This window comes from Paramisgurnus dabryanus, chromosome 4, assembly GCF_030506205.2.
Source record: "Paramisgurnus dabryanus chromosome 4, PD_genome_1.1, whole genome shotgun sequence".
NCBI lineage: Eukaryota > Metazoa > Chordata > Actinopteri > Cypriniformes > Cobitidae > Paramisgurnus > Paramisgurnus dabryanus.
This window is the reverse complement of record NC_133340.1, coordinates 43220466-43247031: the sequence shown is the minus strand read 5'-3', so window position 1 is coordinate 43247031 and position 26566 is coordinate 43220466. Positions and strand designations below refer to the sequence as shown.

Below are 26566 nucleotides of genomic sequence, written 5' to 3'. Positions count from 1 at the left end.
CATAGTAAACTTAATTTTTTTTAGTTTAGACTGTTATTTAGGGCAAATCTTTCTAAACACACTCAAAGCACATTCTCATTTCTGAGGTGCTGTGAGTGATGGATTGTGCTGACAGTGGCGTCTTGTGGGTTCAGTGTTGGACAGAAATCGGGAGCGTTGTGTTCTAATCCAGGCTAGGCAACGCAAAACTGTATCAAAGTATTACTGTAACAACACTGAAAACATTTCCTCGCTGGATATGATTTGGTCTTCCGACCTTTCGCCATCATGTCAGTTTTATTTTAAGGAATAGGGAGAGCAGAGAGAAACAATTTAGAGACGTGGATCATCTCTCATTAATCACATTAAATGAGCCCAATCGTTGTGGCCGCACGGACGGTGCATCGCAAGACATAAGCCGTCGCGCTGTTGTACTTGCTGCTTTAAATTTGCGCGATCACGCCATCGTTTACTAAAGCTGTTTGTGAACGAGACACGGCTGCAGTCACACACGCAGCCTCAGGGAGCGATCTGCTTGCAGGCAACAAGAAGCGGTGTTACGAGTTCGCTTAAGTGCCCGCATATGTGCATGCCTATTAATCTGACTAATTTTGCCGCAAAATCTACCAATATTTTCTTTAAATATATCAAAAACGGCCAAATTATCGGCCCGGCCAATAAATCTGTCAATCTCAACATTATACTATCCCCTTAAACCACATATACTGTACACACACACTGGTTTCCATGTTTTGTGGGGACATTCCATAGACGTAATGGTTTTTATTTAGTCCCCACAACGTGATAATTACCAGGTACACACACCTATGCACAGTGAAGGTAAACCTCATAAGTTTACATAAACCTCTCTGAATTTTAATATGTTTTAAATAAAGAAATGAATAGGAATTTCAAAAAAAAAATTCATTATAAAAGGAATCATAAAAAATGTAAAAAATAAACTTTTTTTTATTTAGTACTCTACTGAATAATTATTTTACATATGAAGAACTCAGCCTCAAATGTAAAACTCTTATGGATTGTGCCGATAGCATTTGCTTAGTAACATTATCTCAATTTCGGTGGCATTATCTTCATTTTTGGTGGCATTTAGCAGCTTTTTTAGCAGCAGATACAACAATATTGAGCCAGTTCAAGTTTAATTCTTAACACACACATGCACGCATGCATGCATGAGAGAGAGAGCATGTATATGTAACATTTTGGGTAATTTAGTTCGGATAGTTGCTAATTCTTGTTTTTTTATTATTCTTTTTCTAAAAATAAAAGGATTCTTCATATAATTTAACCTTCAGATAATTTAAAATCATCTAGTCTTATTACTTTATTATTTGGCATATGGCAGTGGGACACATGGTGTGAAATTCGTTGAGTTAGTGCTAATGGATGACATGTTGAGAAACAATCTTCAACAGTCATGACATCTCTGTGATAGGGTGGAACAGGCTTGCATGCTATGTTTCTGTCTCACTCAACCTCTCCCTTCAGTATGAAACCCTCAGAGAGGACACTCCCTTTGGCTTGCAGGGCATGAAACCCAACCTATTCTCAAAGGAGGGTTATTCACAAAGGGACTCCAAACAAATATCCTGACCGTGGCCAGTATCACATTACTTTTTGAAGTTATAAAACTTATAAAGTAAAAAGCACCTGTATCTTTTGTCAAAAAACTCTGATGTTTTGTGATATTTGTTGTGTTGTACAAACACATTAAACCTGTTTAGGCAGTTGTGGTGTAGCAGGACAGTTAATTTTCATAGCATGTGTGTCAGCCAACCATTGAGACAGCTGAGTTGCAGCTGCCAGAGATATAACACGTGTTTCACATGATATAACAAAGGTTTGTTGTTTTAAATATATTTGAGATATGACACATACATGGAAATGTAATTAATAAGAAATCAAACTCTGTTATGTGTTGGTATATACTGTACATATCACAGATATATCTCTATGTATGTATATTTGTACCATATGTATGTATATTCGTACCATATTTAACACTACTTTCTTAACAGTTGATTTACATGTTGCCCAATCATAGAGTGAGTCAGCCATTTCCCTCTAATCTGAGCCAGATTATGCTCTCTGCAGGGAAGGGCATAATAAATCCACACAAGTCAGCACTTTCTCTCTGACCTAAACAACTCAGGATGACTTGCCAGCAATAGAATTAGGCCTCATTTAAATACCAGAGTAGAAGCAATACTCATACAATCCCGAATTGCCTTAAATCCAATTTGTTGTTGTGCATAAGGTCTACACCGTAGCTATGCTGTAGTTTATCCGTAGCCTCTGAAAAGCCTGACGTGCACCTCGCCAATTTTTTTACAGGGCGTCAGTTCTACGCAGACCGTGAGCGCTGTGATTGGTTCACTAGAACCAGTCAGGTAAAAAAAACTGCGTCATAGGTATTATTTCCATTTGCGATGGTGAGAACAAAGATGGACCAAGTTTGAGGAGTGATTTAACTCCAACTGCACCATAAGTTGCTGTTTTTCTATATTTTACAATGTTCTTACTCTAACCTCAACTTGAGATTTAATGAATTAATGCATACCTATCTTTTTTTAATGTGTGCACTTTTAATCTTCAGGGTTAAGACTAGTCCTAGACTAAAATAAATTTAAGAGCTATCCAAACTGAAAATAACCTGCACTGACATAATTTAAAATACATCAGTGCCCTTTGTTTTGCCTCAAACTGAACACAAGTAATGTTTTTAGTAAGGCATGTTTGTTTAAACTAGTTATATTTCCTAATTAAACTGAGGCCTAGTCCAAACTAAAGCAGATGTTGTAGAACGTCTGGCGAACGATGATAGATAGCGCAAAAATTGTAAAAACGGATTATTTCCCAATATTAATTACATTATCTTAAAGTAGTGTAAGTACTGTAGCATGTAAATAATGGACATAAATAACGTGAGCAGAGTGCGTTGAAACCTAGCTAGCAGGTTGCTCAAACAACAAAATCACCAGCTAACTTACTTTAAATTTGCAAGAACTATTGACGAATACAATCACTTGAGCCTTAAATAAACCCAAAACACAAGTCCACTTACAGTTCTCACGGACACGTGTTTTATAAACTGGCTATCTTCCAGACATGACAGACCACTTCTTTATTTTGGGCCTGTGGCGCGCGTGCACGCTAATGGTGTGAAGAGCGTCCGCGCTATTCTCCGAGATGCACTTGATGGTCTTTTTTTGCAGTGAATGTTTTTTTTTTACGACCTAGTTAAGGCGGTAGGGTTTCCCAGCTTAGGCAGGCCACCCAAACTGAAAGTGCTGCGGAAAAACCCTGATCTTTGTACAGCGCTTCGTGAATGTGTTAGCATTTAGCCTAGCCCCATTTATTCCTATGGCTCCAAATAAAAGTTTTATTTTGTGCCACCATACTTACTCGTGTAACTGCTTATGTAACAGTCTTTAAATAGGAAAAACATGGAAGTGTTTGGTGGCTTCTAAATTTATCCCTGTTTGGAGCCATAGGAATAAATGGGGTATGCTAAATGCTAACACATTCACGAGGTGCTGTACAAAGATTTAAAAGTGCATGCATTGATGAAAGATAAGGATGTATTTATTCCTCTAACCTGAGGTAAAAACGAAGTAAAATATTGAAAAACGGTGGTGTTTTCCTTTAAGCAGTCAGAAATGTAGATGAATGACTGACCGAGTGAGTATCTTTTTTTTCTGTGGTTTCATATAGGGACTTGGAAGTTACTTTGAAGCCTCAAATTATTGTAATTAAATAAATTACTTTAACTGGATAACTGCTGTTAATCTGAAGTAATCACAGATACAGTGTGCTGAAGAGCTTCATTCTCAGACACAATTACATCTAACCATTACTAAGATAAGACATCTCTTCTCTCAGTCAGGAAAACGGTCTCCTTTAATATCTCTGTATAACCAGCAGTTTTGTCTCTGTATCTCCTCTGATCTCCTTCAAGAAAGTAGAGAATCAAGAATTCAATTTAGTTTTTCCATATAGTGTTTCTCTGTGTCACCCTTACACTGTGTGTATGTGTTTTGGGGTCAGTTTTTTTTACCCAGATGAATTTCTGTAAGTATGGACAAAAAACACACGTCTCTTTGTGGGACTATGGATAGTCAACTGAATCAGTACATTGTTGGTGTAATGTTGAATAGTTCCTAAGTCAGCTTTATATGCTCAACACTTCATATGCACTTGTCTAATAGTCATGGAAACACACTAATACATTTTTAGAGAACTGGCACATAGCTGTGGTATGTTGGTAATCTTCTTAGTCCTTTTTCTATGCAGCTTCATATTATAAACACACAGGCTGTGTCCAGAACTGTGCTGCCAATGTCTTAAAAGTCTGTGTTTTTGTTTTAGTGTCTCTTAAGAAAACTGGCTTCCAAAATAATATTACGTCTAATGTGTCAGTCAGTTGAGCTTAAGATCAAGCCAGCATGTCAATGATGCTTATATTATGTGCTTATATGTTAGAAGTACTAAAATAACTCAAAGTGCCTTGATGCTTCAACTTTACTATTTCTATACCTCCTGTGAGGGAAAATTTAGAGTTGTTTTTTTAGTATTCAGCCAATGGCACGGTCTCATAAAGAAAGCTGTCTGATTACTTTTAGTTGATTACTTTTGTATTATTGCTTGGACAATCCTAGTTTGGTTATGTTTCTAGAGGCCTTACTTGGCCATACTGGTGCATTTATGTTTAACACAATGTAGGCCTATTTAAAGGTATATTTCACACAACAATTTACTTGCCCTCATGTCATTTTATACCTGTATTACTTTATTCTTCTTTGGAACACAAAAGAAGATGATTTGAAAATTAATAGTAACCAAACAACATTGGACTACTTGTATGGACACAGAACCACTGAGACATTTATCAAAATAACTTCTTTTGTGTTCCAAAGAAGAGTTTTTGGTGTTTTGAAAGTGTGTGAGGGTGAATAAATGTTGACAAAATTTTGATTTTGGGGTGAACTAGTGGCCTAACTGTGGGCAGTCGTGGCTTAATGGTTAGAGAGTCAGACTTGTAACCCAAAAGTTGCCAGTTTTATTCTCACGATTCGCTAACCATACCTAAGATTCACTACACTGTCTCTTTAATACTGAAAGTTGAATGTTCTAATACACAAAATTTTAAAGAACTGAGCTTCTTACCATGTTTTGTTATATCAAATGTACATGGCAGTGCTTTAAACAGTTGCGTTGCATCCCAGCAGTTTCAGCTTAGTCCGTGTGTTTTAGAGTAGCTTTTATCATTAGCACCCTGAAGGTTTTAAATAAACAAAAGTTTCCTCTGTGCAGTTCTGTTTCAGTTCTCTTTCTCATTGCTCAGATCCATCGAGTCATTTCTTTGCCTCCTGTCACCCCCATCATTCACACCAGCAAAGCTAAACTGCCGTCTTTCCCCTGTGTTCATCTCTGCAGGGCTCCCTTTGGATCTAATTCAAGATCTCCTCAACCCTCAAAAGATGCTGATGTTATCTTCTTCACAAAATACTGCATCCCAAGCTGCAGCTTACAATAGTCTGGATGAGGTAAGTGGAAATTTAAATACATTTTGACTGTGACTTTACACTCTGGGTTTCTGTGCATTAGTGAAAACAGACAGCACATTTTCAATTGGTAGTTTCTGTGATGATTGGCTCCGAGTCAGGGTAAGAGTTTGTGAGCACTGATTGGTAGAAAATGTGCAATTGTTTTGTGGGATGCACCTGTTTAGAGGCATGGTTTTAAAATGCACCCATAATGCAGATGCTGAGAGGGACACTTTACTAGGTGTTTGTTGTGTATAGCTCGTTGTTGATAAGTGTAATTCGATTTATATGTACAGTTTCTGCTTCTGTGCAGACGTTATATTGTAAAATTTTATGGATGGAAGGTAAATAAATAAAAAAATAGACAGTACGTCATACTTTGTACCTTACGATGAACTTTACAGTGTGCAAAGTAAACTCTATTAAAGTATTTTTTTATATTATTTGTAGACATAATTGTATATCTGTATGTACTCTCAAATCAAGAGAGCCCAGAGTGTTTTGATGACACCGCAGTGTTTACAGTCTGCATGAAAGGTCATCTTACTATTGGCTCGCATATATAGCTATTTATAAGATAAAACAGTATACACTTCAGCTTTTATGTCATTCACTTTCTTTCTCAGTGCATATCTTCTGTTTTTTGGCAAGACTCCTGACAAAATGGATTTAAGGTCATACTATTGTTGATGCTTTTGGTCATCTAGAAAGCACACACATACAGAAACCGTAGATGATTCTCTCCACGCACATTGTTTGAACAGGAAACAAAGAGTTTGTTTACACACATGACCATTTGGTTGAAACAAATAGCTGTTAACTAAACGTGTCTGGCTATGGGTCTTTTTATTGATTTGATTTGATTTGAAATAGCACAGAGCAAGCTTTGCATATTACTGAAACATTAGTTTTTCGCTAACTCTGAAGTTATATAAATCAAACTGTGGCCCAGGAACCCTAACCCTTTCTGACCTTATTGGTAGAAAGGAGGAAAGTCCTTGAAGTGTGATTACAACAACAGCTACTCAAATGTTGATTCATAATTATAATAGTACAACTGTGTAAACCTTTTTTGTTGCTATATGTTTTGGTTTGTGCTATTGCAATATATCTTATGTACGTTTGCAGACATAAAAAACATAAAAAAAGTTTTATACATTTATTTTTTTACATTGTAAACTCATCAAATCTATGTAATAACACAACTGTTGTTAAGACTCATGCTGTCACCTGAAATAGGGATTTTCAAACTTTATGATGGCAGGGACCCTCAAATTTAATGAACCCTTTACGAGGGACCCATTCCTATCCATTTATATATTTTTTTTTAATTAAGAAACATTTAAACTGTTTTATATAAACAGTCATTGTGACATTATGCTTGAGTGGGTTTTAGCAACAGCAGTTTTGTAATTAGATTCTTTTGTGTTTTTTATCTGCAGGTCTTTATAGTCTAATGGTATGGTGATCTACTTTTGGCAAAAATCAACCTGAACATTATGGTTTAATGCTGCTGTAAGCGCACAACAATGGCATTTATGGTTGCCAGAGGGAATCGAGGTGACCAGGCATTGGTCCTAAAGGGTGTGGACCCTGAAACATGCATGATTGTTTTCAAGAACCACTGGGCACAGGTACACTAAATTAATTTATTGTCATGGATAATGTATACATCTTGTGGCTATATTTTAGGAACGCTGTGTTTTTAAATTAATGAGGGACCAGTTAAAACTATTTGCAACTGTGCAATGTCATCTTTTCTGTGAATTATGAGTTATGTTGTGTGTACACCTGCAAGCATTGGCAATTGGAAAAACATATTACAGTGCGAGTTATATTCTAAATGGACACAGCCCTTAAAGCAACACCAAAGAGTTTTTTTTACCTTAAAATAACGTTTCCAAAAAAGTTTCAGTGGTTCATCCACTCAAAACATGGTGAACAGCACTTTCACATTCGCTTTGCAGCCCTCTATCGGCCAAAACTGCACTAAAGAAGTTTCCAACCGTCGGGTAGTGGTCCTGTAGTGCGAGTGAAAACTACAAAAACTTGCTTTATGGCAGACCTACAATCCAATCAGAGCCAGCTATACTGCAGTATTTACGACAGTGCTAATGAACAATTACGCTTCTAACCTGTAGGGGGAGCAAAGAGCAATAATTCTTTAGTGTTGCTTTAATAAAGTGTATCGATTTGGTCTCAAAGTTGTTACTCTTTTTTTTTTTTTAGCTACCAACTTCTTTACAACTTTATAATCAAAACATAATAAACAGTATAGGCCATTAGTGAAGCTCTGGATATTGTGGTGGTGTTCTGATAGACATGTATGGTTGTAAATGCTTTATTGGAATATCAGAATATTTTAGCACTAATTTGCTTACTAGTTATCGACTTTATCACCCTTTGTACACTCTTTCTTCTTAGTTTGCATTTATGAAAAAAGATTTAGCTTAGAGCAAGCTGCCATTTGCCCTTGCATTCACTTTCTCTTACTGGAGTGGAGCCATCAGCTCATTCCTTTCCTACTTTGTTAAAAGGCCAGTGTTTGTCTGACACACCTGACTGGGAGTTTTATCACCATGGTAATATAGCAGCACACGGACAGAGAGCTTATTGTTTCCTTTGATATGATTTATAGCAGCCCTCGGCTAATTTTGAGCTACTTTGCGTATAATAGATGAGATGTTCCCCTAATCCAAAGCAATATTAAATTGTGTTTTACTAAAATAATGTGAAATGAATTGTTTAATGTTCACATTTAATGCATCATGGAAGAATTACCACGATTACTACATTAAATGAAAAATAAAATGTATTATATATATATATTATTTATATATATATATATATATATATATATATATAGACCACTCCAGTTTTGTCCTAATTGTATTACGACAAACATAAAGTCAATCAACAGCAATGTAAAAGACTGAGAAGATGCCAAGGCACCTGAAAGCTGTGATAAGAAATCAGGGTTATTACACCAAATATTAATTTTTGAACTTTTCCTAAAATACATGTAAAAACCTTAGTATTGTTGTTGAAAAATGTATTTAAACATGTTTTATTTGCAGTAGTCATGCAATAGCTGAAAACACTGCATCTTTGTTGTTATTTTAACCACTTTTCTTCATTTCAATTTTTAGGTAAATAAATGAAAATAAAAACATTGTTATTATTAGGTATTGGCAGAAATGTTGTCGATAGTTAGCAGAATAAAACAATGATCCTTTTACTTACATACCTATAAATAGTAAACTGGAAATAATCTTGAAGTGGTCTCTAAATATTATTAAAAATAAAAAAAATGTAAGTTTTCTGAAGAACACATTTACTGAAAAATTCCAACCTCTCTCACTTCACTATTGAGATTTTACGTAACAACGATTAGTGTCCCAGCAGATAAAGCAGTACTTCTGATTGATGTTTCCTAAATTTGATGTTTTCAGTTTAAATAACCTCAAATCTTTTAATCTCCATCAGGTGGTGAAAATTCTAGAAAAGCACGACCCCTTACGAAGTAATGTGGGCCTCCTGGGCGGAAGTCACATTCTCAGTGTCAGCGGAGGACTGGGTGCCCTCCGTTTCGGCCAAATCCCTGGAGATGAGGCCAGCACGGTGCAAAACTACGTAGAGCACATGCTCTACCTCCTCATGGAAGAGGATTGTGGTGAAAGTGGAGCCATGGGTCCCATCCTGGAGTTTGTGGTGATGGAGAACGTGTTGGAGAGGCTGTTTGTCTGGAGCCTGAGGAGAGAGTTCACGGACGAAATGAAACTAGAGCAGCTGAAGATGTACGAGATGCTGATTGGACAAGCCAGGCAGCCTTTACTTCATCATAAACCCGTGCTCAAGCCCCTGATGATGCTTCTGTCGTCTTGCTCCGGCTCCCCGTCACGGCCGAGTTCCGCTGTTGTGGATGCAGAACTGGTGCTTCTACTGAACCAGCTGTGCTCTGTCCTCACTAAAGATCCATCTATCCTGGAACTGTTTTTCCATACAAGCGAGGACCAGGGAGCTGCTAATTTCCTCATTTTTTCCCTACTCATCCCATTCATACACAGGGAGGGGTCAGTCGGGCAGCAGGCCAGGGATGCACTGCTTCTTATCATGGCACTTTCTGCTGAGAATCACGTTGTGGCCAAACACATCGCAGAAAACACTTATTTCTGTCCGGTATGTGTCTGTTAGCGTGGGTCTTTCTTGTTTTGTATTTTTAGCTCTAAGCTACTATTGAAAGTTTTAAAGGAATGTTTAGTTTCAATAATACTTAAGCGTTATTGACTTTAACTCTTTCCCCGCTATTGATCAGTTAACTCGTCACTTAAGGGAAAACGATTCCATGCCAATGATGAGTTTTTACGGCAATCCATATTTCCGCTATTATCCAACAGTTGCCGCTCTTACCCAACTTATAAAACCGGAAGTATTCCCTCAGTGCAAACAGTTCAAACTCCGTGTATGTTTTGAGGATTGCTCTGAATCTGATCTCTATCAAAGTCCTTCACAAAAATGCAATTATCTCAGCTTTTTGCTCAAAATGTGGTATTTTTGAAGAAACCTATTCTTATTTAAGAGGTGACAAAAAGAGGACAAATGAAGGTAGGGTGAAACTTTTACTCGTAAAAATACCCCGATACCAAAGACCGATACCTCAAGTGACGTACTTTATGACACTTTATGACAAATTTGATTGTCTTGTTGTCTGTGATTTCTTTAGCACTTTGACAGCTTTGTGACAGGCAGGTAAAAATTACATGCATTACGTCCTTGGTTTTGCCCTTTGGAGGTTATTGGACACTTTGAAATTTTGGCTTTGAAAATCACATAAGAATGATTTGTGTTTTATAATACGCATTGAAGTTGTTAAAAATAAAGATGAAAATGTTCATTAGTCTCATTGTGTTGCAGGGCTCAACGCAAATAATTTTTATACTGGCCCGGTCGGGCCAGTGGTTTAGATTTTCACCTGCCCTGCTAAAGTTTTCACTGGCCCCACAAAAAATGTCAGTGTCTGTCAAATAAGAATACATACAGACATACGGCTACAGGCAGAAAATATATTTTAGTGACTTAGGGTGAAGCCCTGGCCCTATCGGGCAAGTGACAATACTGTTTATAGACCTTTCTCACAACTTCCGTATTTATGACCGGAACTACGCAATCGTCGCGGAAATCTACTTCCTCCGCAGTCAAGGCAATGTAAAAAGCCGTATCTGTTCCATCAATTCCCTGTTGATGGTGAAGGTATACAGAAGTGGATTCAGGCTATCCGGCGAGACTTATAATGTGTTGTTTAGTTAACAGTTCAGTAACAGTTATACTCGCTCTCTACTTACCTAGAAATTTATTGACAAATTCTTCATGGAAAAAGTTTTCCTCCATTAGTCGTGTCACATCAGCAAATGTAATATTTGGCAAATCCGTTAAACTAAGTTTTGTAGACTCTTTGATCCATTTTAAACTTGCCCGGGTTTATGTTTTTCTAGTGTGTTGACGCTTGACAGGAACTCCGCTTACACGACGATTACGTATTTCCGGTTACTGTGAGAAAGGTCTATTGGCCCGAACGTCTCTCTCACGCTTGCCCCGGGCCACCGGGCAGTCCTTTATGTTGAGCCCTGTGTTGTTATTAGAAAATTGAGTACCAGGGAAAAAATATCGGTACTCGATCCTTAAAAAGTGGTATCGGTGCATCCCTAATTATTGTAAACATTATTTTAGTGTAATAAAATTCAATATTAACTTTTTTGGTATGACAACGTAATGTAGCTAATATAAATTAATATTGGCTGTAACTTTATGCACACATGGTTAATTAAGCAAAAGTTACCTTAGAGCCTAAAATGTTCAGTGAATTAAGATGAAAACTTAAAATTTTTCTTTTGGACTGCACCTTTATTTTAGGAATTGTTTACCAAATATGAAAATTCTGTCATAATTTACTCACCCCATGTCATCCCAGATTTATGTGACTTCCTTTTTCAATTCAACACATACAAATCATTTTATATTAAAATGCCTACATTATTATGTGATGCTCAAAACGGTGAAGGTCCAAATTTCACATTAATACATATATTAGCTGTTTGTGCATGGAAGATCACATGTAACCCCGTTTTGTTTAACTTTTGTTAAAGGTTTTGGCTACAGGTTTGAGTGGACTCTACTCCTCTTTGCCCACTAAGTTGGATGTGCCCAATGAGGAATGGCACTGTCTGCATCATGAAGACTGGCAGCAGCTGCCTGCTCTTGTGCAGTTCCTTAACTCTTTGGAGTTTTGCAACGCTGTCATACAGGTGTGTGATAGCACCTTCATCTTTTAATTGATGTGATTCACTTACAGTTTGTATAAGCTTGTGGTTAAAACTTGCTCTTCGTATTTTTTAAACCCTATTATGGAGATCTTGCATTAGGATGCAAAGGTTGAGCTTAAAATATATATATATATTTTTTAATCTTTATATCTGCCTAAGAGATCAAGTGACATTTCTTTACTCTTTGTGTTAAGGTGGCTCATCATTCTATCAGAGACCAGCTGGTGGGTTATATTCATAATGGATTTCTGGTACCTGTTTTAGCACCAGCCTTACACAAGGTAAGTGGTCTGTAAGTCTTGTTCTCTAAATCTACCTCAGGATCATTGCCTAAACCTGGTGTTTTTTATTCAAAAACTTAAATCTTTTCCATAAATGTGCAATCTGTGAAATCTAATCTTACTATGAGTAAGACCTCAAGCAACCTGATCTTTTGTAGGTAACACTTGAAGAGGTGATGACCACCACTGCTTACCTGGACCTGTTCATACGAAGTGTGACTGAACCCGCCTTGCTGCACACTTTCCTCAGCTTCATCCTCCTCCATCGCCATGACAACGTGTACATTTTGGACACGCTAGTTAGCCGCATCAATACTCCATTTCAGGTACCCACAATCTTATCTAGTCACCTTTTAAAATGTATACATAAATTAGAGTTTATACAGTTTTAAACTTACGATTATGTCATTTGACAATGAATTAATGATTAACTTATCAATGGCCATTCATCTTATCTACAGGATAAGTACAGTAATAATTCTTTATTATTCAGAACTTTGATAATGAAATAAGTGTAGATTCACAGACACTTGCGGCAAATAAATGTAATGGGTTTAATCAAATTTTAAATAAAAATTAGGCTACAAAAACATAGAATAATAATTGGTAGATTGGACAAAGGAATAACAGAATTTTTTTTACATGCTTAAAGGAAAACCCCACCGTTTTTCAATATTTTACTATGTTTTTACCTCAACTTAGACAAACTAATACATACCTATCTGTTTTTAATGTGTGCACTTTTAATCCTTGTACAGCGCCTTGTGAATGTGTTAGCATTTAGCCTAGCCCCATTCATTTCTATGTCTCCAAACAGGAATGAATTTAGAAGCCACCAAACACTTCCATGTTTTAAAGACTGTTACATGAGTATTTACACAAGTAAGTATGGTGGCACAAAGTAAAACTTTTCTTTGGAGCCATAGGAATGAATGGGGCTGGGATAAAAAACACATTCATGAAGCGCTGTACAAAGATTAAAAGTGCACGCATTGATAAAAGATAGGTATGTATTAATTCATCTAAGTTGAGGTAACAACAAAGTAAAATATTGAAAAACGGTGGTGTTTTCATTTAAGATGTGTTTTTATCCTACACTATTTATTAATTCCAGTACTTGCGCCCCCTCCCAGAATTATGTAGATATTCCCCTCTGACAGAGTTTACTGGTATTTTACTGTATGTGTACTGATATGTGAATGATATCTTACTGGTAAAATGACGTAAAGTTTTTTGTATTTGCTGGTAAAGTCATTCTGGTAATTTTATGGTAATTCACTAAAATAACTTGGCTTCTCTTTTGCTCCAGCTTGGCACAGTGTCTCTGGCTCTGTTCCGCACTCTCATTGGCTTATATTGTGAGGATGTCATGCTCCAGTTGATTTTCAAGTGAGTAGACGCCCGTAGACTCTTCACCAATGTTTGTTCATTTATTTGAAATTCTGCAAACCATGGTCACAGCTTCAGACCTTGTCTGCTGTGACACATGCTAATCTCTTTCCACTTAAGTGTTCCTTTTTTGAAGTGTTTCTTTCTTTTGGCACTGGAAGTGGTGTAACTCTTTTCCTCCCACAGGTACTTGATCCCCTGTAATCATATGATGTTAAGCCAACGCAGAGTCTTGAGAGAGACAGACTGTTACTCGGTGTCAGCCGCTAAGTTCCTCGCCCTCACACCATCCTGCTGTTCTCCTGAGATCATCCCCCCTCTGCTCAGACAGTTGGACTCCATCCTCTGGTCAAAAGGCATTGATGGCTCCCATACAGGAACTAAAGGTAATATTTTGGAAGTTGGTGTGAAAGAATGCTATTTCAGCTGTTATTGTGCATAATGTTTAATTATGATGACAAAGCACATAGGATGGAACTTTTCAGTTTTACATTTTGATCTACACGAAAATTTGTGCTAATTGTTCGTAATCATAGGGGAACCGTTTTTAGTGTTATATAACACCTATAATGCACCTATGAAGAACCATCTAGGGGTGATATAGTACCACTATAGCACCAAATATGGTTCTATATAGCAAAATATGGTTCTACACAGGTAATTCATAGGTGCTATACTGCACTTAAAATGGTTCCCCTACTAATACGAGCCAGTGAACCACTTTTAGTGCTACTTAGCACTCTTTGTTTTTAGACTGTACATCAATACAAACATACTATATAGGGTATATGCGCAACTTACTTCCACATTTCGGTTAAACATAGTACATCGCTTCCGGTTCTGTACGCTGACATGGTGCTGTTTCATACATGAAGCCTTCAGGAGCTACCAAAGATCAGAATGATTGATGTCCAGTGGATACGCTCGTTAACATCTTAAACCCAAGTAAAAGAAAATATAGTAACGTTTTTATTTACTTAATGGCTTTTGACAGGCATTTTCTTCTCACATACATTGATATTAGAATAAAAAAGAACATAACACAAATAATAATACTATGAATAACAATAACAAGCTAGGATAGCACGTGCAGGCAACCAGGGGCCTCATTTATAAAGCGTGCGTACGCACAGATTTGATCGTAAAGTGTGCGTAGGCGAAAATCCACGGCAAAGTCCATATTTATAAAAACCGTCTTTGACGTGGAAAACTGCTTAGCGCCACGTCAGGGTCTGAGCAGACGTACGCACTTTTGCTTGTCTGATTGCTGCAGGTTTTTGGAAATATAAGCCGTTCTTGCTGTTTGAAACTGGGTTTAAACATTGACAAGCGCTTTTTATATGTCTGACATTAATTACGCATCGTTTAAAGGCGGAGATCTGAAACTGCTCGGCTGCGCGCACAAGTTCAAGTTCATTTTTGATTTATAGATTTGAAAGGGGTACGCGCGTTTTCTGCGCGTATGTTCGGTTTATGAATCACACGTACGCATTTTTGTTAAATGATCGTAAGATCAAATTTAGGATGGTTTTTACGCAGCATTTTATAAATGAGGCACCAGTAGCGATCAACCCAGTTTTCCGGTTTGGGCACGTGACGTTCGGCATATACCATATTAGAGCACAGCCCTTAGAATAGATTTTAACACATTTCAAGATTGTGAAATGTGCTTTTTCCTGGTTTTGATGTCAAGAGTCTTTTTTCAATTTTTTTTAACCAATTAAACCACATAAGCCCTCGTTCAGACAGCCAGCGACGTTATCGCTGTGTGTCGCTCGTCTCTTTCAATGAGGCGTTTCTAAATCTGCTTATCATAAATGAGTACAATCCACGCCAATAACTGACGAGAGAAGGATGACGTGAACTCCACTGCTTCGTTCTCAGTGGTAGTCGCTCCGGAAATTCGCTCGACATTTGCATAAAGTTAAACTTTTCTTAACTTTCTCGCGTCGCTAGACACGCCCATACAGTCGCCAACGGTCACTTTCTCTCTTGTCGCTGGAAGTCGCCCGGTTTCCATTGAAATGAGTGAGATCGCGTCACTCTGCTACTGCTGGTCGCTGGCTGTCTGAATGGGGCGTAAGAGTCCCAACCCTCATTTCTCTAAATACAGCTTGGGCATTTTGTACACTGAAATGCCATTCATGTCTTTATTCAAATTACTTGAATCTTGGCTACATTCCGAATCTTGTTTCCAACACACTTCGCTAGTGCCGGCATCAACATAATTTCTTCATAGGGTTCTCAACTTTGTCACTTTGAAATACGGGACAAAAGGGGGCCTGTTGTGTATGGTTTTGTGTGAATATACTGTACAGTGTATTGTGTAAAGCAATTTGTCAAAATGATTTCTTCTAGTTAAATATTATTTTATAACTCTTATGCTTTGGCAACAAACGGTAGATTTATTATTAGTTTGTTAATTTACAGCAGGTACTTTAAACCCAGTTCTTTAATTTAACCATTACTGTTACTACCTTTTCTAAAACACCTGTTACTCATGCACTAAGGGTTAGACTAAAAAACTAAAAATAACATAGATTCTGTTAGCTGTAGTTTTGCCTTGGGGCATTTCAAATTGAGGCGTTTTATTATGCAGGTCTGGATCAGCGATCCCTTTAGAATTGACTGAGCTTTATAGCTATCCCGATCTTATACATGCACAAATAGCTCAATAAACCACTATATAACAAAGAAAATATGAAATCTTATTATATGTCCTCTTATATGGATACTGATTGTACTTGAGGGGTCTGTGATTGGATGACAGGTGTTGGTGATAGTTCACAAGTGTCATGATCAACACCACTGTTGTTGCTGCTTGTTCACCCGACATCAAAGTACAGCGAGACCATTTCGATAGCAGTTCTCTCTGTATGATTTCTCACATTACCTGAATAGTGGGGGTTTTGATGTCATCTGCCTCTTGGTTCTTGGGGCGCCATATGAAGTCGAACAACAAACAAACCTGCTGTATCACTCAATGGTTAGATTAGCGCAGCAGTCAAAAAGCGGGATGCAGGAGGTCACGTACGAGACAAATCAATTTGGCCCAAAATATGGGACAGCCTGGCTAATACGGGACAGTTGGCAACCCTATTTCTTTATTCCATTCCAGACTGTGTAATCTGCTTATGTCTGTGCCTGTAATTAAAGTGTTTACAAGCTGATTCAAATTCCAAATCACTCCTTTTGTATAGGCAAATTCAGTTAGTTTAATTGTATAAAATGCTATATAAACATTTGAAATCTAAATGCCTTTTTTTAAGATTAACAGTTTTAATTTTGGATTTTAATTTGAATTTTTAGAATCAGAAGAGGTCCTCCCAGAGGAAGATGATTGTGTCATTGGCTCAGAGATTCACCTGGATGTCAGTTACCTTCACTACTTATGTGATGCTGAAAACAGCATTAAAAACTGCACGCAAGCATGCCGCGTGTGGTCGGCACCTTATGATGGAGAGAACCCCCCTCCAGAAGAATACCAGCCCAGTACTCTGGAGGAGGCGGGTAGGACTCATCCGCAGATAACCAGCAGAACAACAAAGCCCCAAAAGCATGTGCATCAGTCTGGTCCACCTGTCAAGGATAATACAGCTGCACCTGGATTATTGGAGCTAGAGTGGGATGATAGTTATGATGCTTGTCCACCGGAACCACAGCTAGAGGACGAACAGGACACTCGTCACATCCCGGACGAGCCCCCACAACATATCCAAGAACTGCGGAGAACTGCTATTATGATTGTGAAGGGATCTTATATAGAGGAATCTGAGTTTCAAAATGATGTTATGGTCTACGATTTGATTGCTCAAAAGGATGCCCATGACTCTGGTAACACTCATAATGCTCCATCCAAACATGCTGAATCAACTAAGTCAGGAGGACCATCTGATCAAAAAACGGAATGTGACTTATTAAAGAAAGAATCTTCAATGAGCAATGGTGATCATAAAGACTATGCAAAATTGGAGGGGAAACCTGGACAATTGAACCCCAAGTCAGCAGCCCCAGAAGGGGAGGACCTTATGGCACAGTATGAGGAGCTGATCAGGAGTCTGGATGCACCGTCCAGTAGTCCTGTAAAAACAAACATTGAACTCAGGAGTCCTACAGAACTCATGGAAGAGGAGGTAGAGTTTACCAGTTTCTTACCAGAGACACCAGAATTGGAAAAGATGCCGTTGTCTCCTTTTGGGACAAAACCCCGCAGTGGGAGCAGAAGTCAAGCTGTTCCCTTTACAGGTAAGAAAACCTATTTAGATTTTTTGTTTTATATTGTGATGGAAAAAATGCATGAGGGACTATATCTGTAGCAAAAAGAAAGTATAAATAGTAGACAATCTGACACTTTAAGACAAGTTATTTCAACGTACTACATTTTGGGACATAGTACTGCACTGCAAAAAAAAATTAGTCTTAGTATTTTTGTCTTGTTTTTCAGAATGAATATCTAAGAATTCTTAAATTGAGATACATTTACTTTTAGAAATTAAGTCTTGTTTACTGAAATGAATTATGAAAATCAAGAGGTTAATACTTAAAACAAGTAAAAATATCTGCCAATGGGGTAGGAAAAATAAACTTAAATTGAGTTTACTGTAATAAGTTCAAACTGGAAGTTTACTTTTCTTACACCATTGGCAGATATTTTTACTAGTTTTAAGAATAAACCTCTTAAATGTATTTTTTTTTAGTAAACAAGACTTAAAGGGGACAGAGAATGAAAAAACATTTTTACCTTGTCTTTGTTGAATAATGTTAGTCTACCCACATTCACAAACATACAAGAAGTGCTAGATATGCTAAACATCTCAGTCTCATAGAAAATCCTCTTTTAGAAATGTCAGCCAGAAAACGGCCCAATCTGAAAAACTGATGCTTATGACATCACAGGCATCTAACTGCCCCTCTACTTTAAAATAATTGGCTAAATTTTTTGAGTGGCAGCAAAGTCAGCCAATCAGTAATGAGATTGCAAGTTAAGCCAGCAGGGGGAGCCAAATAGGTGCAAAACCTCTTGTTTAAAATCCTCCACCCTAATAGAGCTATCTGAGAGAGGTTTTTAGGAAGCTTCTAAGGCATTACAGACCCAAACAACATTTTTTTTTTGTCTACATGTCACATCACAGAACAAGGATAAATACTCCGTTCAATCATTCTATGTCACCTTTAAAATCTGTTGTATCATGGCTGCAGCCGGCACAATAATATTATGCAGTGCTCGAAAATAGTCCCCTTGGTAACGTTCAATAGCAGGGGACTATTTTGGGCACTGAGTACGTCGGAATTAGATTATAGTTTCTAGCCATATCGGCCTAGAATATCACAACTCTTAATTTTCCATCGATATTAGTACACAACGTAACTACACAAGAGTCAAGTTTTACATTGGAAAAATATTGAAACATTTTGGTTATTTTTAAGTGCGATGCTAACGGTCTAATCAGGTTCAATGGATTGTGCTAAGCTATGCTAAAAGTGCTACCGCCAGACCCGGAGATCAGCTGAATGGATTCCAAAACGATAAAAATCAAATGTTTAACTTTAGGGGAGCTGGAAAATGAGCCTTTTTTCCTAAAAAAAGTGGAGTGTCTCCTTAAAGATTCAGTTCGAGCGAATTGACATGCAGAGAAGGGCAGTTATGAAAAAAATACATATACATAATTTTAGCCATTAGCCAATAAATGAGCTGCTCTCTTTACATTGTTGTTAAAAGTTTTTTATCATACTGGAAATGGCAATAAACATTTTTCATGCATTTTGACAGTGTGCATACTGTGCAATGTACTGTACACATGTAACATAGTGTATGCTATAATACAAGTTAAAGGTAGGGTAACACATTTTGAAAAATGCTAACGGTAGCCGCCTAGCAATGAAATCCCGATCCCACCCTCAAGTCAAATCGCTCTCCAAAGTCACGCCTCTTTCTAAACACATGAACACATGCACAGATCAGACGGTCACATCTCATGTCTCATTCACCAGTGAGAAAACTTTGCAGTACAGAGTGAATAACACTTCCAAAATAACCAACATAAACAACTGGTTTACATCAGAATTAGTTTAAGCACACGTTCGGTTGTGTAGACGTAGTAACTATATCGTTATGCTAATCCGTAAACGAACACAAATTTCATAAGCAACACAACGTTTCATCAAAGTATAATATCTGAATCCATCTCAATACAAACATATCGCGTACCTACCTTACCAAAATAAACAGTGCAACGACCCTTTCAGACGCTTTGCCTCCTGTAGCTGTTTCATCTCGTGGTAAAGCACTAAAGTTACTGATGTTAATTTGGATTTTTGCTCTTGCTGATCCAGGCAGTTTTTGCTGTTGTTGTTATAAAAGATGCCTTTAGTTTTGTTGCTCCTGTGTAGGTTGTCAATTCAGCAGAAAAGTTTGGTGTTCTCGCTGTTTACAGACAGAGCGCACGTGAACGCGCCGATGACGTATGGTATCTGCGTGGACTCGCTGCGCGGTGGGAATTCAAATTACGCTTATGTATGAGGGACATAAAAGGAAACGTCCGTTCGGACCGAAATCTATGATTTGTTGAACATTTTTTGGTCCTACGCCTTTCACAGATGACATACATTTTTACAAATACATTTAAACAACTTAACACAGTGATTGCTATCAGGATGTGAGGAGACTTTTAACCAGCATAACTAAAAATGTTTCAGGATCAAATCTGTTACCCTACCTTTAAGGCAGTTGTATTAGGAGAATTTGAGAAACTGTGCTGTAAGGTGCATTTCCAGGAGCACGACTCAATGGCCCTTTCATAAACTGACGAACAGTTGAAGAGTTAAAAAAATGTTCACGGTGCTCTTATATAATCATTTCTGATTGGTCAAAGCCTTTTGTGCTCAAATGCTTTAATATAACGACGTTTAATTTTAACTTTGGTTTACATTTTTATTCAAACTGCATTCAAGGTACACATTTTATCAAAATGTGTGCTTCCTGGGATTTGAACCCACAACTTTTGTGTTGCTAGCACAGTGGACTATCATTTGAAGTACAGAAAGAGCCAATAAATCTTCTATATTGTGTTTCCTTTTGTGTTGTTCTCTGATTTCCCTCTTTTCTCACATACATTTTTTAAACTCAAATAAAATTATTTTTGTCAATTTGTTTACTCTTTTGGCAAGTAGCTGTCTAATTGAATGAATAATGATCACTATATGAAGGGACATTGTCCTATATTTATGATAATATGCTATTTTTTCACTGTTGATTTGTGTTTTCCTCCTGCTCTCTTTCAGGTCCATTTGTGAGTGTGCTGCTTTCTCGTCTAGAAAACATGCTGAACAACGGTCTACACGTGAACCTGCTTCTGACTGGCATCCTGGCACAGTTAGCTGCTTACCCTCAGCCCTTGCTGCGCTCCTTTCTCCTCAACACTAACATGGTGTTTCAGCCCAGTGTCCGATCACTATACCAGGTACTGGAATACACACCTATATCTTAACCACATCTGTACTTTTTCTTAGCTTTTGAGTATTGAGTTCAATTTAACACTTTTTACAATTTTATGTTGTTGCAAAGCAGCTTTACAGTGAATACATATTAGTAAAGACATAGAGACAAAAGGAAAATCACAAAAAAATTAAATATTTAGAATACATGGTATTATTTCATTTTTTTTTTTTTTTTTTACAAAAGATGTACATTAGTGATACAAACTGTAAAAATAATTGTGTTGAAGTTTGTATTTTTCATCAAATGTATATTAATTTAATTCAATTTATTGCAAAGCAGCTTTATAAAAGGACACAATGAAGAATACACATACAAATATTATAGATTAGTTTATAGTCCATTGCTGGGGTTGTCTGAAGTCCTTGCACTTTTTATTTTTATCTTAAACCAATAAAAGTCTAATGGTTTGTTTGGGGTCAGCTCTTTACTTTTTCTTAATGCCCTTTTCAAATAAAATCTCCCCAAAACAGTATTCTTGAATTCATTCACAAATGAGAATTCAGGAAAACCTTATCAACTATTAAAAACCAATACCTTGTTATTGTCATTGATCTGAGATGTGTCATAATAGGTGGGTGTGACCTACAGCCACTATAAAGTTATAGTCGTGCGTAGCTCTACGTATCCTGACATGCACAGTTCTATTCTGAGTCCATGGAGTGAATTTCAATGTAGGGAGGAGTTCCAGTTCAATATGTAGATAATTTCCCATTTCTTTTATCCAAGCAAAAGCCTCCAAATGCTATGGAAAGTCATACATGAAAATAATGGGACAATCTGCATCTATCGTTTAAAAATATAAAAAATGTCCCCAACTCTGCCATTTACAGTAGGGCAGAGCGGGCGGGGCACAACCTAATGCATTTTGGTTTTGGCTCAATCATTCAAAAATATTTGAGTTTGATTAATTCTATTTTTACACAAGCAACACACACATCTCTGCTAAAAATAAACATTTGAAGTTTGTTTCTAGTATTTAGCATTCTTGGACAATTAAACCAAACGTGACAGAAGTGCAAACGTTACAACTTACCCCATACGTGGGGTTAATTGTAACAGGCAGGGAGTTAGTTGTAACACTTGCTAAAAATTAAGTTTGCAGGCAAACATTTCAATACTATTTTGTCTTTATACTTGAAGTGGATATTGTTTATATATCTGTCTATAATAGACAGGTATCAACACTGTATTCATTCATCCAGCTCTTTTCTAACAATAGTTCAATTATAAATGAATACAAATGTCTAAATATGTGAGAAAAAGCAGCACAATTATGACAAAACTTTTTAATATATGTGACCCAGTCTGCAATAACCATACTACAGTTTCAACATCAAATTTTGAGATAATGAGCATTAAAGTCAGATTTTAGCCATTCATTTCATTATGATTTGAATCTTTGACGTGACCTTATTCAATCAATATTAAAGATATGAACAAAAATACATTTGATGCACGATTTTGATAAGACAGGCACATTTATTTTGTTGGCAGCCAGCAGTCATTCGTGTGTAGCCTATTTAAAACAACGGCAAGAATTACGCTAACATTAGCGGTTTTCATATCGTAAGTGCTGAGGGGTTAGTTGTAACACAGAGTTACAATTAACCTAGGTGGGTCAAAATATTTTTTTAAGCCCACCAAAAAAGTTGCTAAGAGCTGCAGACATATTTCAAAACGATGCTATGTTTTAGTCAACAAGACACTGATTAATATGACGTAGCATTGGATTTGGTATCTTACACAACCAACTTAGAAACCGAAAAAACATACACTGAAAAAATTTACTTACATGCCACCAAAACACTTGTTTATCAATAACTCTCAGGAAAAACATGATACATTTCCAGTAATCTGCAGGAGATCATCTTTTGGCAGCATGAAAAAATACCGGAAAAGCTAAATACTCAACCTTGTGCAACAATGTTAACAGTCCATGTTAGAATTAACCCCGCGTTAGTTTTTGCCCCGCGCACCCCTACACTACAGCCTGGAGCTTTACACACGCTGGCAAAACAAATCTTTTTTCATTAATTGTTTGCAAACAGTACAATGTTTGTTGCAAAGACTGAAAAAGAACTAGTAAAAAGCAGTTAACTTTTAATATAGTTATGATTCCACTGAAGTAATCCGTAGGATTAATAGCACCTATCTGTCCTAAACTGGCATAAACAGTATGAATTGGCACCACTCAATGCTGTCACAATGCAACCTGCTCAGCAATGCATAATTCAGTGGAGCCTTGTTCCCAAATAAATTAACGAGTAACAAAAACGATGCAATTTAAGCATGTTCATTTACATTGTACATATTTTTTCCAAAATTCAATTCTCAACCAATTGAAAAGGCTTTATTGTGCTATTGCATTAATTCATGTTGCATTCAAGCATTGATTCAGCATATTCGAATGCTGAATCTGATCACTTGTTTATTTACTTCCTTTACTCTTATTTCATTTATATTTTTCCTCTCTCTTTGTATTGCTAGGTACTGGCCTCGCTGAAGAATCAGATAGAGCAAATGTCTGCGACCCGTAAAGACTTTCCTGAGCTCCTGACTTCTGCTCAGCACTGCCTGTTGGCCAGAGAGAGCTCTCTCAGAGATCAGAGTATGTTTCAGTTCCTTAAGTACCTAACAGAAACATTTATATTTCACACATCATTTTTGTTGTTTTTAATTTTTCTAATGTCGATTTAAATTATTTATATATATATTACATTATATAAATAGTAACTTCTATTAGAATAAACATATTTTATACTGTATTTCTCTGTGCCTAGACTCTCAAAGTCCAAAGATTGGCGATGGGCATCACGGTTCTGAAGCAGACAAAACCAAGCAGAAGAACCCGGCTATCCAACTCAAAAGTGTGGTTCCCTTAAACAGAACGGAAGTATATGCCACAGTTCTTTTCACAGAGTTTCTTAAGGAACTGGCCGCCCTTGCACAAGAACATTCTATCCCATCTCAACCTCCCATGGATGAACAGGATTCCACTTTGACTTGATCCTTATTTCCAAAGATTTTTTAGAGACTTTTAGTGAAAGCAATATCATGTCAATAAGATACCTTTAAATTAGTGGAAACACATTTTACTGATTTTTAGACGTTCTCGATAGGGGATTTCTTGCCATCATAGGGGTTTTTTTGTCAAACAGGAGTTTCAGGACCTTTAACAATCCAGGTTATCCATCATCAAACTATTTTCAATCAATGTCTCCTGTCGGAAAACAGTCACTCGTTTTGCCTTTATTCCATATCTGTGTCTTAAATGACAAAGTGCTGGTCAGTATCAGCTCAGACCAAAGAATGATGGCTGATGAGCATCACGAGATGAAGACATCATGGAAAGCACATAATGCAATGTATGGAATGCAATGTTTATAATTACACTGATATGAACGCTATGCAAACTTCAGTCTATTTTGTAGGTTTGGTTCAGTAATGTTATGGCCTTATAGTAATTGTGCCTATTTCTCAGAAGTCCTTAAACGTCTTAACACTGTCTTTATGGTTTTATAAACAAGGTTTGCAAATTCTGTGTGGTCACGTTATATATGTTTTACAAAACTGACTTTTGTTAGCATGGTTGATCACTTATATCAGTTTAACTTCCTTTAAGATTTTTATATTGTCTAAGCAGCACATACTGCAAGTTGTTAATATGTTCTCACTCAGTTGTTAATAAGGGGTAGGGGTCTTTATTTATTGGGTTAAGGTATTAAACAGTTTTGGAGGGGGAGAGATTTTTTTCACAAAACATAGTTTGAAACATTTGCGTTTTGTTCGGTTGAAAGCATGGTATTAGAAAGAGGATACACTTTTTTTTTTTTGATGCCGTTCACTTATTTTAAACAATTCATTCTGATCACGATTGATGCTTTCTGTTTCAAACATAGTTGCATCATTTTAAACTGAATTGAAATTGTAACTTTGGCTTAACTTGATGTTTTAATTTTAAAAGAACATGATTCAGTCAAATATTCAAAACAATACATTTTGCTTCTCATCTAGTTTTCAACAAACTAAGATTGTTTTATTTGAAAATCGTGTTGGGTTTACATGATTCGACTTGTATCTACATGAAGTATTTGTTTTTATCATGCTAAGTAAATGTGTAGGGTGTATTTGTATTAGTGTATTTAAAGAAGCAGAAAGATTGATTTTTTTTTAAATTTAGGAACGCAATTGCTATGCAGTAACACATTTGTTTTACTTATAGGTGATCATACATAATGTTTATGATGAAGAATTTCTACAGTTTTAGTTTATCATAGGTTTAAGTTTTAAACATCTCAAATGCACAACAAAAAGTGGCCTTTGCTCTTAAAGATGTTGCTTTAATTTTATAAAATTATTATATAGTCTCCAGATGTAAGTATTTATAAAAAAATGCTTGCATAGCTAATGCACTACAAAAACAAATGTATATTTTGTACGTGCAATTCTGTGCATTTTTATTGGTGTCCATGCCACTTTGATAAACAAATTACTTAAGCTATGACAAATGGGGTGAAATACCTAATGTTACAGTAATATTACTGTGGTAAAACCTGATCAGATTTTAATTTAATTGTATAATGAAGATACCTGTTGCCTTCATATTGATCTGTACTAATTATGTGATTCATACACATTTTATTTTTTATTTATTTACTAATTATAAGACCACACTATCACGTCAATCCAGAGAAATAAATTATATGCATTTTAAATGTTTTATGTGTGTGATCTTTTTAAAATGCAAAAATGTGCAATTAAACACTATTGAAATTTTAAATGTATGCACTATAATTAGCAAAAAAGAATAATATTAAGAAATGTCACCAGCTTATCTGTGTCTGCCTTTGTTTTCTCTTCAGACAGGGAACTGTGTCCTGCTGTGTTGAATTGTTAGGAGCACACAAAGTCATGACATCTTTAGACTTCCAAGTAATTTGTCAATAACACTGCCAGTCTTAAGCCAGAGATATAGCCAAATGACTTGCTTACAAAGTGTGTGCTAAATATATTATGTGGGTTTTATAGACAAAATGTATTCAGATTAGGGGCATCCCAAAAAATACTGTATTTGCTTTGGTAAACTGTTGTTGTATACTGTAATATATTATAGTTTGTTACGTGTAGTAAACAGACTGTAATGAATGCCATAGTGTACTTCAGTATTTATAGTATGGTTCAAAAACACTACAGTGTACTACTTATAGTAAATACACTAAAAGTATACAAAAGTAATTTTCTGTCAGTGTTGTAATTTATATTAATATTGGCATACGTGCCTGTCGACCTAATTTAACTTAAAATTCTAGTAGCGCTTTCAGCCAAAAGATTTTGTTTAAAACTCCTTTCAATAACTGTACCCGATAAACTGTTTCCATCATCATCATCAAATGCTTTTCCTCTTTCTGTTCACTTGAAACAGTGAATCCAAACATAGAAGGCACAAGTGACCTGAAAATTGACTTTTAATACTTTTATGTCTATAATTTTTAAATGTTTAAAATGTATACGCCACAAGAGGGCGCTAACGAC

The 26566-nt window shown here is 36.5% G+C and overlaps 1 protein-coding gene across 1 annotated transcript in view; it reads left to right on the top strand.

Annotated features, from left to right (window-relative positions):
• Positions 1–26191, top strand: part of fhip1aa (FHF complex subunit HOOK interacting protein 1Aa) — a 36425-nt gene extending 10234 nt beyond the window's left edge. The window contains exons 2-13 of the mRNA XM_065254695.2: positions 5437–5546; positions 6989–7180; positions 9033–9725; positions 11690–11848; positions 12061–12147; positions 12306–12473; positions 13457–13536; positions 13723–13922; positions 16846–17781; positions 20818–20996; positions 23522–23642; positions 23815–26191. Of these exons, the coding sequence (XP_065110767.1) occupies positions 7076–7180; positions 9033–9725; positions 11690–11848; positions 12061–12147; positions 12306–12473; positions 13457–13536; positions 13723–13922; positions 16846–17781; positions 20818–20996; positions 23522–23642; positions 23815–24041 (2955 nt within the window). The 5' untranslated portion in view covers positions 5437–5546; positions 6989–7075 and the 3' untranslated portion in view covers positions 24042–26191. The remainder of the gene's footprint in view (positions 1–5436; positions 5547–6988; positions 7181–9032; positions 9726–11689; positions 11849–12060; positions 12148–12305; positions 12474–13456; positions 13537–13722; positions 13923–16845; positions 17782–20817; positions 20997–23521; positions 23643–23814) is intronic.
• Positions 26192–26566: the final 375 nt, after the last annotated feature.